At 46.5% G+C, this 15,479-nt stretch overlaps 1 protein-coding gene across 2 annotated transcripts in view; it reads left to right on the forward strand.

The window, feature by feature from the left end:
* Nucleotides 1-15,479, forward strand: part of MLLT1 (MLLT1 super elongation complex subunit) — a 65,043-nt gene that overhangs the window by 15,248 nt on the left and 34,316 nt on the right. For both annotated transcript variants that reach the window (XM_033854559.2, XM_033854558.2), the window contains exon 3: nucleotides 2,835-2,917. In XM_033854559.2, the coding sequence (XP_033710450.1) occupies nucleotides 2,835-2,917 (83 nt within the window). The remainder of the gene's footprint in view (nucleotides 1-2,834; nucleotides 2,918-15,479) is intronic.

Here is a 15,479-nt window from a genome sequence, read left to right on the forward strand (position 1 = left end):
TTCATGCAGGTGGAGAAACCCCCCCTCAGTCTGCTCAAACGGGATCGAGAGACTCGGGGAGAGGCGGGCCGTGACCTGGCCTCCCTGCCCACATTTCTTCCTGTCCCTGGACAGGCCTCTCACTTCAGTAGATGACCTGACAGAGGTGTGACATGTGGCCCGCTCAGCAGTATTTGACAGATATGTAGTGAATGTTTCCAAAAGGCCTGGCCATGGTGCTGGCTCTGGGGGTGTCACACTGCATGAACCGGAGCTCGTGTAGGATTGAGGAAGGTGGAGACAGTAAGCACAAGGAGTGCTGAGACCCAGTGATACAGGACGCTCGGGGCCGGAGGAGGGAACCGCAGCCTGGAACTTGATGGGGGACGGGGGCTGCTGCCCAGTGAAGGGGTCCCGGAGGAAGTGGTCTGTGATCTGAGAGGGGCAGCGTGGCAGGGCTGGTGAGAGATGAGCCTGGAGGGCATGGAGCCCCGTGCAGGCCCCCTGGAGCGGCTGGAAGTTGGTCCTGAGGGCAGTGAGGAGCCATCACGGGACACAGATCTGTGATTCAGAGGGGTCCTTCCCGCGGCCTCTGCAGAAGAGGCCTGGGAGCAAGCCTGAGGCAGGCCGGCTGGTGAGGGGCTGGAGCGGAGGCTCAGGGCGCCAGGCAGCGGGGTGCAGCCCAGAGATGTTTGGAGGTAGCCTTCACAGCGCTTGGTGGCGGGCGAGCCACCGAGCCGTAGGGGCAGGAGGGGCTGAGGCGTCCTCGGGGGAGCGGTGGACAGCTGGGGCCCTGACCTGCACGACGCCGGGAGCCGCGGGCTTCAGAGGGAACGAGGAGGTATCTTGGGGCGGGCTGCTTCCGGCATGCCCAGCCAGCACCACCAGGAGGCTCTCCGAGGAGCAGCAGAGTAGGAGCTGGCTCAAATAGGGATTTGGGGCCGAGGTCGACCCCACAGTGTCCCCGGGCTGCCTGGGCCACCGCCCATTGACCCAGCCTGCAGGCAGGGGCACTCCTTACTTCCAGGTGGGCTGACCGTCAGACTGAAGGTGACTGAGCTTACTCCTGGGGACCAGAGGTGTCCCCTTGGCCTCTGGCGTCAGCCGGGCACCTGACACTGTCGGGCGCGGATAGTGGTGGAGTGAATGCACGAATGAGCGAGTGCAGCGTTTGGTAGCAGTAATGATTCTGTGCAGGCCCCGAGGTCAGGTGACAGTGCTCAGGGCGCTCAGCCGAGGCAGCCGGGCTACTGCTGCCCCCACGGGAGGCTATGCTGCGGGGGCGGTGGGTCCTACGGCCCGGTCGGGACGGCCCCCCTCGCCCCTGGCAGGGAAGTCCGTCCAGCTGAGCATGCCTCAAGCCCCGGGCTGTGGGGACTGGAGCCTGAAGCGCAGGCTGAGCCCTCCTGGGGGGCGTGGGGGGAGCGGGAGCTGGGCTTGGAGGACAGTGGCTGGCGTAGGGGCAGGGGGAGCCCCTGGGGCCGGCTTACCCGCCAGTCCGCGCAGCTCCCTGGAGCCCCGCCCCTGTGGTTTGCAGAGCGGGGTCCTGTGCAAGGCTGTCCAGCCAGCCCTGGCCTTGAGGGTCCCCAGTTACTCTAAACCCACCCCCCACCAGTTTTGTTTGCACAGATAGATGAGACACGTGAGATATTTGAGGTATATGATATTTTAAATGATTTTTTTAAGAAAAATCTTACGAGGTTTTAATTTTTAAAAAGTCATGTTTCTTTTTTAAAATTAATTTATTAATTTATTTATTTTTGGCTGTGTTAGGTCTTCGTTTCTGTGCGAGGGCTTTCTCTAGTTGCGCCAAGCGGCGGCCACTCTTCATCGCGGTGCACGGGCCTCTCACTGTTGCGGCCTCTCTTGTTGCGGAGCACAAGCTCCAGACACGCAGGCTCAGTAGTTGTGGCTCATGGGCCTAGTTGCTACGCTACATGTGGGATCTTCCCAGACCAGGGCTTGAACCCGTGTCCCCTGCATTGGCAGGCAGACTCTCAACCACTGCGCCACCAGGGAAGCCCTAAAAAGTCATGTTTCATTATGTTCCAATGCACTGTTTTCTGGCAATTTCTGGCCCCCTTAAGAATTACAGTACAGACATACGTGTGTAAAGGTTTTTCCCTATTTTTTCCTATCTCCGGGTCTGGTTGCCTCAGGAGAGGGAGGGGCGGAGGACAAGGGGGATTTGATCTGTACAGTTCTGATTTTTTTTCTTACATGCGGGAGAACAATATTGTTCTCAATGCTGTCATTGCATAATGACAGCATACCTGTCAAAACATTGACAGTTCATCCTGGAGGGTGAGACTGCGGGAGATTGTTTTACCTCTATTTTACTGTTCTTCTTAGTTTCTTTCTCCCCCTCCCTCCCTCCCTCTCTCATCACTCTTCACCTGGGAATGCTTTGCTTAGGTGCTGAGGTGGAACCCAGGCGAGCCCCCGCTGGGACCGGGCCATGTCCATCTCCATCTCCTGGCGTCCGTGTCCCTGGCCCCAAGTGGGGCCTCAGTATCCATGTTTGAGTGGGCGATGGCAGGAGGAGGGCACAGCAGAGTGCCTGCCCTGCTGGGAGACCAGGGGCCCCCTGGCCCGGCACCTCGCTGAGCCGCACTGCTGTGCTGCCCTCAGTCAGTTGAACCTGTGTGGCCTGTGGCCAGTGCTGGCTGCGCTGCCGTAGCTGGTCTCGTGCCCCTTCCCCAGCGCTCTCCCACCCTGGCGCCACGGGGTCACCTTTCTCCTGCTCCGCTGCTTCTCTTCCTCTTGACCCCTTTGGCATGGAACGGGGCCTGGGGTTTCCCATGCTGGGGGAGCTGGCCTCCTAGCGCTGACAGCGGTTTTCCCTTTCTTTCCAGTGTGCAAGGAGCCCCCCTACAAAGTGGAGGAGTCGGGTTACGCAGGCTTCATCATGCCCATCGAGGTGTACTTCAAGAACAAGGTAGGAGCCCGGGTAGCGGCAAGGAGGATGCACAGCTCACACAAGGGCCAGTGGGACCAGCAGCGCCGGGTGACAGGGTGGATGTCGGCATGTGTAGCAGAGACTGCATGTTGGGCGCCCGCGGGCGGAGCGTCACGCGCATCCCTCCCGTGGTGGCAGGGCTGGGGAGCCGGGCACGTTGCGGCAGCAGGTGGGGGAGTACCGGGGCACGTCGCCATAAGTCATCCTGAAAGTGGCAGGGTCCCCGGCTCAGCCGCCACGTGCTGGGGTGGGGCCGGAGTCTATGACCTGTCCTAGAGGGGTTGTCACCTCGCGGGAGGAGGGGCAAAGAACTGGAAGTTATTAGACGTCTGACAGTGGGCTGTTGGTTGGATGCACTTATGCATCTTCTGAACAGAATCTTTGATGACCTTGGGGGAAAGAGCTTTTAATGCTGTTGAATGAGGAAAGCAAGTTATATGTGTGTCATTTATAGAAAAAAGGAATTATGTACGTGAAAGATGTTAACAAAGGTAATCTGGGTGGCAGGATCACAGCGGGGTTTTGTATTATTTCTCTCCATATGTATTTTCTAAACATTTACAATGAAAAAGTAGAAATAGTCATAGACCGTTCAGGCTGCTGCAACAAAATACTGCAGATGGGATGGCTCACAAACAACAGAAATTGTTTGCTCAGCGTCCTGACGGCTGGAAGTCTGGGATCGGGTGCCGCCGTGGTCGGCTGAGGGCTGTCCTCCATCCTCTGGGTCACAGGCTTCTCGCTGTGCCTTCACAGGGTGGAATCGGCGAGGGGCCTAGGGGCTCTTTCTGGAAGTGTTAATCCCATTCCCAAGGGCTCCATTCTCGTGACTTAAGCCCCTCCCAGCACCATCACGTGGGGGGTGGGAGTCAGCATAGGAATTGGGGGGGACACATTCAGGCCATAGCTTTTTTTTTTTTTTTTTTTTTTGAGCCCAGTAACCAACATTTAACAGTTGCCTCCCTGGCAGCGTGCCTCTGCTGATCCTCACAGGTGCCACCAAGCGGCCAGCAGTGCCCTTCGCTGGCTCCAAGGTGGCCGGCTGGCTGCTGCTCCTCCACAAGTCCAGCCAGACTGGCTGTGGGCGGCTCTGCCATCTTTCAGGAAGGACATCCCCCTGGGGGGCCCGAGGGTGCCACCACTCACTTAACGAGCCCCTTGTTCTGAGAGCCCATGGCGTCAGAGGCCTCTGGGGTGGAGCTCAGGTGGGCACCCGCGGCCCCCTGAGCACCAAGGGATATCTCAGCGGGTGCGGCTCAGCGGGATTTGGCGGCGGGGCCTGTGGGTCATCCCGAGGCTCTCTGGGCGTCGAGGCCTGAGAGTCCCAGTGACTGGCCACTGTTGAGAGGAGAGCCCAGCCTGTCCGCACGGGTGGGGGATGGATACTGCACCCTGAGGGGCCTGGCGCCCTGCAGCTTAGGGACCATGCTCAGGGAGGCCTCCTGCTGCCCCGGGAGCGTGGAGAAGGGGGCGTCCACGTGGGGCGGGGTGCCAGTGCTGGGGTGAGTCCTGGGGCCCCCCGTGGGGAAGCTGTGCAAACAGGATGCTGATTGTAGCCCCTCTGAGTGGTTGAGGAGACAGAGCGAGTCCATTGGGAGGGAGCGCTGAGCTGTGGGTGCCTTGGTATCTGCAGGGTTGGGTGCTGGGTCCGGCGTGGCCCCGTGAGCCCTTTCTCAGGATAAGTGCTGGGTGCTCTCCTGTGCCCTGCATCCTGTTACTAGAATCCTCTGTTCCTGGTGGGGGCGTTGCCCTCAGGGCTGTAGCGGGCAGCCCTGCGCTGCAAGGCCCATAGCGGGAAGGGGTGCAGGTCCTGTCACAGGTCCTGTGGGGTGTGTGTGCTGTGCCAGGCGCTCTGCTGAGCGGTGCTTATTACTTAGTACCCGGACAGGCCCCAGAGGATGGTGATCTCCCCAGTCTGGATGAAGGGGCGCCTAGATGCCCGGTTGTGTGGTCAGGGCTGCACCATGATTGGCGGAGCTGGGGTTTGGGCCAGCAGAGCGTGTGTTCACACAGGCACACCCATTGCTTCAATACCCGAGACAGGCGTGACCCGGGATGACAGCTCCTCATGAATTCTGTTGTTTACTTGCTTCTGGGTGACAGGGACAGTATTGTTTTATGTATCGTGTGGTACAGCTGTTGTCTAAATGTGGGTCCCTGTTGAGGGACGTGTGGGGAAAAGTGAGTGCCGGTTCATGGCAAAAGCAGCTTCTGTAGGCGTGGGATGCATGTGAACCAGGGACATCGTGAGAACGTCTGCTGGTGACTTTTCCCCCCTGCCATAGGCAAGGGCTGCGGTTGGCTTTCAGCCCTGCCTTACTGTCCAGCTGTCAGTAAGGTGAGCTGGTCTTTGTCCTGCTAAGAAGAGGCGGGGCAACTGTGGACAGCTCACTTCTCTTGGCCCCAGTTTCTCTGTCCACGAGATGGGTTCCTAATTGTGTCTGCTTCTCAGGCTGTTGGGAAGATTCGGAGTGATGGAAGCTAGCGTGTGGCCCGGTACCCAGCACAGAGTAAGGGCTTCATCCACGTGTGTCGTTGATGTCACTGCTGGGTCCACCTGGGTGAGCGGGTTGAGTGGAGCAGGCGGCCTCTGAGGCCTTCAGGCCCCAGGATGACATGTGGCCTCTCCGGACAGTGGGGGGATCTGCACCCAGAGCAGAAAGGACACTTTCTCAGGCGCGGGATGTTTTCTCGTGTGAGCGTGAGGCGTTCTAGCCTCAGTGGCGCTAGCTGGAGAAATTCTGTGTTATGTGGTGTTTGGCGCTAAAACTTATCTGAGGCCACGTTCCGTTTGACCTGTTGGCAGGATGTTCTTTTACAGATAAAGCCCTCCTTTCCCCCAAGCGAAAAAAAGAAGCAGTGTGGGGGGTGGGTCTGTCTGACTTAATAAAAGTAATCTCTGTGTCTTCTTCTTTTAATACTTTTAAAATATTTATTTATTTATGTGGCTGCGCTGGGTCTTAGTTGTGGCATGTGGGATCTTTAGTTGCCGCACATGGGCTCTTAGTTGCGGCATGTGGGACCTAATTCCCTGACCAGGGGTGGAAACCGGGCCCCCTGCATTGGGAGCATGGAGTCTTTAGCCACTGCGCCACCGAGGACGTCCGTTGAGCAGTTTTTACTCACATGCTTCTGACTCCAAATGCACGGTGTCCTTCCCAGCACCTCTCCTCCGGCTCTGATTCTCCAGGCACCACTGGAGTGCCCAGCAGTTCAGTTCGCTTCTGACACTAGCCACTTGAATTAGCGCAGACCTGCAGGTCAGGGGTCAGCCCCACAGGGCTGTCCCCAGTTCAGACGACAGCCACAGGTCTGCGCTGCGCCTCCTGTACTTCTGATGGATCAGCTATCCATCGGGGGTTCCCACAGCCCCCTCAGGTTCTGGAATTTGCTGACAGCTCACAAAACTCCGATCAGCATTTTACTCCCTGTTTCCGGTTTAGTGTATGGGATGTAATTCAGGAATAGCCAGGTGGGAGAGAGGCAGAGGGCCCATGCACCGCCCTCCTGGCACCTCCACGCTCACCTGCCCTCCCTGAGGTCTCCGAACCCCATGTTGAGGGGTTTTATGGAGGCTTCGTTGTGTAGGCATGAGTCAGTCATTGGCCACTGCTGACTGACTCAATCTCCAGCCCTCCCCCTCCCCGGAGCTTGGAGGTCGGGAGGGGGGATGAGCTTCTAATCAAGACTTGGTCTTTCTGGGGACCAGTCCCATCCTGAAACCATCTAGGGACCCACCAAGAGCCGCCTCGGTAGAACAAAAGACGCTCCTGTCACCCCGTCACTCAGGAAATTCCAAGACCGGGAACTGAGGACAAATGCCAGATATCTTTCTATGATGCCACAATTGTAAAATAAAATTTTTATTGAGGTGAAATTCACGTAACGTGCAGTTAAGCGTTTTACAGTGTACAGTTCAGTGGCATTTAATGCATTCATAATGTTATGCAGCCACTGCCTCTCCAGTTTCAAATTTTTCGTCTCCCCGTCCCCCCGACCCTCATCTTCTGGGAGCCTCTAATCTGCTTTCCGTCTATGGATGGCCTATTCTGGGTATTTCATACAAAACGAATCATACAGCGTGTCTTTTTGTGAGTGGCTTCTTTCACTTAGCATAGTGTTTTCGAGGTTCATTCAAGTTGTAGCATGTGCCAGTACTTCATCCCTTTCTATGGCTGATTGGAATATCCCACGGTGTGGGGGTGCACACGCACATACAGTCGATTCTCGTTACTCGAAGTAGCTATGCTCTCTGTAAGGTCACCAGGAACATTGAGTTAGTGAAAACTGAAGGGTTGCTACAGGGGGCCTAAAGGGTTAAGTTCCTGCGAGCCTCTGGTCACAGTGTTGTCAGCTGGTGGATACATAACCTTGTTTCCTGAGTGCTTCTGTTTGAAACCTCCTTATTTACTGTACACTGTTGATTCACTAACATTGAACTCACAGCCCAGGCACCGTCATTCATGCCTGAACCAAGCTTGTCCAGCAGACATATTTTCTCTGTAAGGCACATCACAGCCCTCCTGGGCTTGGGAACCCTAGACAGCACTTCAGCACTGTGCTTGGGGCCATTTCAGATGGCAGAAGCATAAAAATTTGGTAAAGATGGCACTACATACGTGGTGAAAAGGCCACTCGTTCAGTGTGAGAACTGCACAGGAAGGCCGAGTGCAGCTTGTTTCACAGCAGCCGGGGACGAGCCTGCAGCCAGCTGCTTTCTCACCACTCGGTGCCTGTCTGCAAGTGGACACGAAAGCCACGAGGACTGATTTTGGGTTTATAGGTAATTTTAGTGAGTAGCTGAATACAGAAACAGGGAACGCACGAATATTGAAGATCCACTCTGCCACAGTTTGTTTATCCACTCGTCTGTTTGTAGACGTCTGGGCTGTTTCCGCCTGCTCGCTGCTGTGACTCATGCTGCTGTGGACGTGCGTGGACGTGTACATGTTTGCGTTCCAGTCTCCAGTTTTGTGGAGCGTATGCCTAGAAGTGGAATTGCTGGGTCATGTGGTAATTCTGTGTTTAACTTTTTTGAGGACCTGGCAAACTCTTCTCTACATATTCCCACCAGCGATGTAGGAGAGTTCCTATTTCTCCCCATCCTCAACAGTGCTTGTTATTTCCTGTTTTTGTTTTGTGGTAGCCATCGAAGTGGGTGTGAAGTGGTATCACGTTGAGGTTTTGATTTGCATTTCCTTAATGACAGTGGTGTTGAACATCTCACCTGCTGTTGGCCATATATGTATCTTTGGAGAAATGGCTGTATACATCTTTCGCCCGTTTTTTTAATATTTATTTTTTTAATTGTTGTAAGAGTTTTTAATATATTCTGGGTATTAAACTCTTACTGCATGTGTGATCTGCAAATGTTTTCTGCCATTCTTTGGGTTTTTATCACATTCTGATAATGTTCTTTGATACACAGAAGTTTTTAATTTTTATGAAGCTCAAGTTATCTACTTTTCTTCTTCTGTTACACTTTTGGTGTCAAATCTCAGACTCCATTGCCAAATCTGAGGTCATGAAGATTTACCCCTATGTTTCCCTATACTAGTTTTAGTTCTTATGTTTAGATAGTTGACCCATTTTGAGTTAATTTTTGTGTGTGGGATGAGGTGGGGTCTAACTTCATTCTTCTGCATGTGATCGTTCTGTTGTCCCCGCACCATTTGTTGAAGAGATTGTTTTCCCCTGTGGAATGGCTTTAGCATCCTTGTTGAATATCAACTGGCCATGTATGGTTGGTTTTATTTCTGGACTCTCTATTCCATTGGTCTTTATGTCTGTCCTTATACTAGTACCATACTGTTTTGATTACTGTAGTTTTGTAGAAAGTTTTGAAATCAGGATATGTGGGTCCTCCAACTTTGGGGGTTTTTGTTTGTTTTTTTTAATATGATTTTGGTTTTTGTGGGCCTCTTGGGATTACATATGAATTTGACACTTGGCTTTTCCATTTTTGCAAAAAAGGCCACTGAAATTTTGATACAGATTGCATTGAATCTGTAAATACTTTGGAGACATTACGTCGTAACAGTATTGAAGTCTTCCAATCAAGAACACAGATGTCTTTCCGTTTGATTAGGTCTTCTTTAATTTCTTTCAGAAACATTTTGTACTTTGCAGTGTACAAGTATTTTACTTTCTTGGTTAAATTTATTCCTAGATATTTTACTCTGTTGCATGCTATTGTAAATGGAATTGTTTCCTTAATTTCCTTTTGGAATGTTCATTGCTGGTATATAGAAACATAACTGATTTTTGTGTGTGTTGATCTTGTACCCTGCAACTTTACTGAATCTGTTTATTATCTTTAGTAATTTTTTGTGGCTTCTTTGGGATTTTCTACATAAAAGATACCTGCAAATGGAGATAGTTTTACTTTTTTCTTCTCAGTTTTGGATGCCTTTTTTCTTTTTCTTGCCTCATTGATCTGGCTAGGACTTCAATACAGTGTTGAATAGTAATGATGAAAGTGGTCTTTCTTAGTTTGTTCCTGATCTTTGAGGGAAAATGTTCAGTCTTTTACCACTGAGTATGATGTTAGCAGTGGTTTTTTGCATAAATGCCCTCTATCAGGTTAAGGAAGTCCCCTTTTATTCCTAGTTTACTGAGTGTTTTCATGAAAGGGCATAACATTTTTTCAAACTCTTTCTGCCTCTGTTGAGATAATCATGTGGGTTTTTTTCCTTTATTTTATTAATGTGGTATATTAACAATGATTGAACCATTCCTGGGATAAATTTCCACTTGGTTATGTATATAATCTTTTTTAATGTGCTGTTGGATTAGGTTTGCTAGTATTTTTTTGAGAATTTTATGTTCACAAGGAATATTGATCAGTAGTTTTCTTGTGGTATTTTTGTCTGGCTGTTTTATTCCTAGTTTTATTCCTAGTTTACTGAGTGTTTTCATGAAAGGGCATAACATTTTTTCAAACTCTTTCTGCCTCTGTTGAGATAATCATGTGGGTTTTTTTCCTTTATTTTATTAATGTGGTATATTAACAATGATTGAACCATTCCTACATTCCTGGGATAAGTTTCCACTTGGTTATGTGTATAATCTTTTTTAATGTGCTCTTGGATTCGGTTTGCTAGTATTTTTTTGAGAATTTTATATTCACAAGGAATATTGATCAGTAGTTTTCTTATATTTTTGTCTGGCTGTGGTATCAGGGTAATAATTATGACTTCATAGAATGTGTTAGGCAGTGTTCCTTCCTCTTCTATTTTTGGAAAAGTTTGAGTAGAATTGTTGTTAATTCTTAGAATGTTTGGTAGCGTTTACCAGTGAAACCATCTGGTTCTGGACTTTTCCCTAATGATTTATGGCATTGAGCGTATTTTCATAGCTTATTTGCCTTTAACTTCTTTGATGAGGTGTCTGTTCAAAGTGTCTGACCATTTTTAAAAATTGGGATGTCTATTTTGTTACTATTGAGTGTATAACTGTGATAGAGTGTATAATATATCGATTGTATAATAGTGATATTGTGGATATCAGTCCTTTATCAAACCTTCCTTTTGCAGATATTTTCTTCATCTATGGCTTGTCTTTTCAGTCTCTCAGTCTCTTAGTGTCCTGCAAAGAGCAGAAGTTCTTGATTTTGATGTAGCTCAGCTTGATTTTGTCATGTGTGGCTTGTGGTGTATCTGTGTCAGTAACATATTTATCGTTTTAGCCATTTTTAGATGTATAATTCAGTGGCATTAAGAATACACACGATGTGAAATAAGCCAGACACAAAAGGCCAAATATTATGTTCTTCCACTTGTATAAAGTATCTAGAATAGGCAAATTCACAGAGACAGAAAGTAGAATAGTGGTTACCAGGGACTGGGGGAGTTATGTTTAATGGGTACACAGTTTTCATTTTGGATGATGAGAAATTTCTGGAAATGGATGGTGACAGTGGTTGCACAACATCGTGAATATACTTAATGCCACTGAATTGTACACTTGAAAATGGTTAAAATGTTAAGTATCATGTTACATATATTTTATCACAATAAAAAATTCACCAAAAAAGTAAAAAAAAAAAAAGAAAAGAATATGCACAGTGTTGTGCAGCCATCACTGCTATCTGTTTCCAGAACTTTTTGATCATCCCAAATAAAACTGTACCCATTAAATAATAACCTCTCCTACCCTCAGTCTTCTATTCTACTTTCTGTCTCTGTGAATTTGCCTATTATGGGTACTTCACGTGAGTGAAATCATACAATATTTGTCCTTTGTATTCACAACGTTTTCAAGGTTCATCCACATTGTAGTGTGTGTCATTGTTTCATTCCTTTTTAAGGCTGAACGATATTCCATTGTATGGATATACCACATTTTGCTTATCCATTCATCTATCTTGGACACTTGGGTTGCTTCTGTGTTTTAGCTACTGGGAATAATGCTGCTGTGAACATGAATATACAAATATCTCTTTGAGACCATGCTTTCAATTCTTTTAATTTTTTTATTGAAGTATAGTTGATTTACAGTGTTGTGGGCTTTCAGTTCTTTTGGATACATACCCAGAAGTAGAATTACTGGATTATAGATATAGTAAATCTATTTTAATATTTTGAGGAACCACCATGCTGTTTCCCACAGCAGCTGTACCATTTTACATTCTCACCAGCAGTACAGAAGGGTTCCCGTTTCTCCACATCCTTGTCAACACTTGTTCCTTTCTCTCTCTCTCTCTCTCTTTTTTTTTTTTTTTTTTTTGATAGCATCAATAGTAATGTGTGAGGTGGTATCTTCTTGTGGTTGTTGTTGGCCACACTGCACGGCTCGTGGGATCTTATTAGTTCCCTGACCAGGGACTGAACCCAGGCCCTCGGCCATGAATGCAGCGTGTCCTAACCACTGGACCGCCCGGGAATTCCTTCATTGTGGTTTTGATTTGCTGCTTCTAATGATTAGTGATATTGAGCATCTTTTCATGTGCTTATTGGGCATTTGTATATCTTCTTTGGAAAGATATCTATTTGAGTCCTTTGCCTATTTTTGAATTGGGTTGTTTGGTTTTGTTTTGTTGTTGAGTTTTATGAGTTCTCTATATATTTTGGGTAATAATCCATTATCACATATATGATTTGTAAGTATTTACTTCCTTTCTGTAGGTTGCCTTTTCACTCTGTTGGTCATGTACTTTGATGAATAAACGTTTTTAATTTTCATGAAGTCCAGTTTGTCTATTTCTCCTTTTCTTGCCTGTACCTTTGGTGTCATATCCAAGAAATCATTATCAAATCCAGTATTGTGAAGCTTTTGCCCTATGTTTTCTTCTAAGAATTTTATAGCTTTGGCTCTTACATTTAGGTGTTTGGTCCATATTGAATGAATTTTCAGATACAGTGTTAGGTAAGGGTTGAACTTCATTCTTTTGGACGTGCATATCCAGTTTTCCTAACACCGTTTGTTGAGAAGACTGTCATTTTCCTGTTGAATGGTCTTGATGCCCTGTTGAAAATCATTTGACCACATATATGAGGGTTTATTTCTGGGCTTTCTAGTCTATTTCATTGGTCCGTATATCTGTCTTTATGACCAGTACCACACTGTTTCAATTACCATAGCTTTGTAGTGTTTAAAAAACATTTTTTTTAATTGAAGTATAGTTGATGTACAATATTAAATAAGTTACAAGTGTACAACGTAATGATTCACAATTTTTAAAGGTTACACTCCATTTATAGTTATTATAAAGTATTGACTATTTTTCCTGTGTTGTATAATGTATCTTCATAGCTTGTTTTGTACCTCTTAACCCCCACCCCTATCTTGCCCCTCCCCTCTTCACTCTCCTTACTGGTAACCACTAGTTTGTTCTCTATATCTGTGAGTCTGTTTCCTTTTTGTTATATTCACTAGTTTGTTTTATTTTTCAGATTCCACATATGAGTAGTATCATACAGTGTTTGTCTTATTTCATTTAGCGTAATACCCTCCAAGTCCATCCATGTTGTTGCAAATGGCAAAATTTTATTCTTTTTTATGGTTAAGTAGTATTCCATGGTGTGTGTGTGTGTGTGTGTGTGTGTGTGTGTGTGTGTGTGTGTGTGTATACCACATCTTCTTTATCCATTCATCTGTTGATGGACACTTAGGTTGCTTCCATATCTTGGCAGTTGTAAATACTGCTGCCGTATCTTTTCAAATTAGTGTTTTTATTTTTTTTTCAGATATATACCCAGGAGTGGAATTGCTGGGTCATATGGAAGTTCTATTTTTAGTTTCTTAGGAAACCTCCATTCTGTTTTCCACAGCAGCTGTACCAAGTTACATTCCCACCAACAGTGCACAAGTGTTCCTTTTTCTTCACATTGTTGCCAACATTTGTTATTTGTGTTCTTTTTGATGATAGCCATTCTGATGGGTGAGGTGCTATCTCATTGTGGTTTTAATTTGCGTTTCTCTGATGATTAATGTTGTTGAGCACCTTTTCCTGTGCCTGTTGGCCATCTGCATGTCCCCTTTGGAAAAATGTCCACTCAGGTCTTCTGCCCATTTTTTAATTGTTTGTTTTTCTGATGTTGAGTGGTATGAGCTATTTATGTATTTTGGCTATTAACCCGTTATCAGTCATATCATTTGCAAATATCTTCTCCCATTCAGTAGATTGTCTTTGTCGATGGCTTCCTTTGTTGTGCAATAGCTTTTAAGTTTAATTAGGTCCCATTTGTTTAGTTTTGCTATTATTTCCTTTGCTTCAGGAGACATCAAAAAAATATTGCTACAATTTACGTTAAAGAGTGTTCAGCCTGTTTTCCTCTAGGAGTTTTATGGTTTACAGTCTTACATTTAGGTCTTTAATCCATTTTGAGTTTATTTTTGTATGTGGTGTTACAGAACGTTCTAATTTCATTCTTTCACATGTAGCTCTCCAGTTTTCCCAGCATCACTTAATTGAAGAGACTGTCTTCTCTCCATTGTATATGCTTGCCTCCTTTGTCATAGATTAATTGACCATAAATGTGTGGGTTTATTTCTGGGCTCCCTATTTTGTAGTAAATTTTGAAGTCAGGAAGTGTGAGTTTTCCAAGTTTGTTCTTATTTTTAAAGATTTTTTTGGCTATTTGAGGTCCCTTGAAGTTCCATATGAATTTTAGGGTAAATTTTTATATTTCTGCAAAAAAAAAAAAGTCAATGGTTTTTTTTTTTTTTTGCGTGGTACGTGGGCCTCTCACTGTTGTGGCCTCTCCTGTTGCGGAGCACAGGCTCTGGACGCGCAGGCTCAGCGGCCATGGCTCACGGGCCCAGCCACTCCGCGGCATGTGGGATCTCCCCGGATAGGGGCACAAACCCGTGTCCCCTGCATTGGCAGGCGGACTCTCAACCACTGCGCCACCAGGGAAGTCCTGTCAATGGTATTTTGATCAGGATTGCATTGAATCCCTAGATTACTTTAGGGAGTTTGACATTTTAACAATATGAAGTCTTCTGAATTCATGAGCATGGAGTATTTTTTCATTTATGTCTAATTTCTTTCGGCAATGTTTTATAGTTTTCATTGTACAAATCTTTACTTCCTTGGTTAATCTCTAAGTATTTTATTCTTTTTGATGCTGTTGTAGGTGGAATTGTTTTCTTAATTTCCTTTTCACACTGTTCGTTGTTAGTGTATAGAACTGCAGCTGATTTTTTTGTGTGTGTTATTGTATCTTGTAACTTTGCTAATTTATTAATTCTAACAGTTTTGTGTCTGTGTGTGTAATCTAGGATTTTCTATGTGTGAGATTATGTCATCTTCAATAAGAGGTAATTTTACTACCTCCTTTCCAATTTGTATGCCTCTCTTCTTTTCTTCCTTTTTTTTTTTTTCTTTTTCTTGCCTAATGCTCTGGCTATTACTTCCTAGGTGTTGTATAAAAGTGGTGAAAGCGGGCATCCTTGCCTTGTTCCTGATCTTAGAGGAAAACTTTCAGTCTTTCACTGTTGAGTGTGGTGTTTGCTGTGGGCTTTTCATCTGTGGCTTCTATTTCTAGTTTGTTGAGCGTTTTTCATATGCTCCTTCTACACTTATGGAGATATAATAATTATTGAGCAATATTACTTATAATATTGTTACACCTCAGATAATTTTATACTTGGGAGAAAAGTATTGAATGATAATAGGCCAGGGGCTGTGTTAGGCATTTTACAAATAGCTCCTATAACCCTCACACAATCTCTAGTGGGTGTGAAGTGCATCTCATTGTGGTTTTGATTTGAATTTCCCTAGTGCCTAACGATGCCGAGCATCTTTTCATGTGCTTTTTGGCCATTTGTATATCGTCTTTGAAGACATGTCTGTTCATGTCCTTTGCCCAGTTTTGAATTGGGTAGTTTTTTTGGTTGTTGAGTTGTAAGAGTTCTTTGGGAATCCTGGATAGGTGCCCGCTTTTAGATGCTGACAGAATTTGCTGGGCAGAATGAATGTGTGATGTGAACTTCTCTGGGTTGGGAGCTTGAACTCGTCCAGGGGGATCCAGATGGTCACCCTCTGATCACATGTGACCCAGAAAACCCTACGAGCTGTGGCTAAGTTGTTCCTTTG

Source organism: Tursiops truncatus, chromosome 3 (assembly GCF_011762595.2).
Source record: "Tursiops truncatus isolate mTurTru1 chromosome 3, mTurTru1.mat.Y, whole genome shotgun sequence".
NCBI lineage: Eukaryota > Metazoa > Chordata > Mammalia > Artiodactyla > Delphinidae > Tursiops > Tursiops truncatus.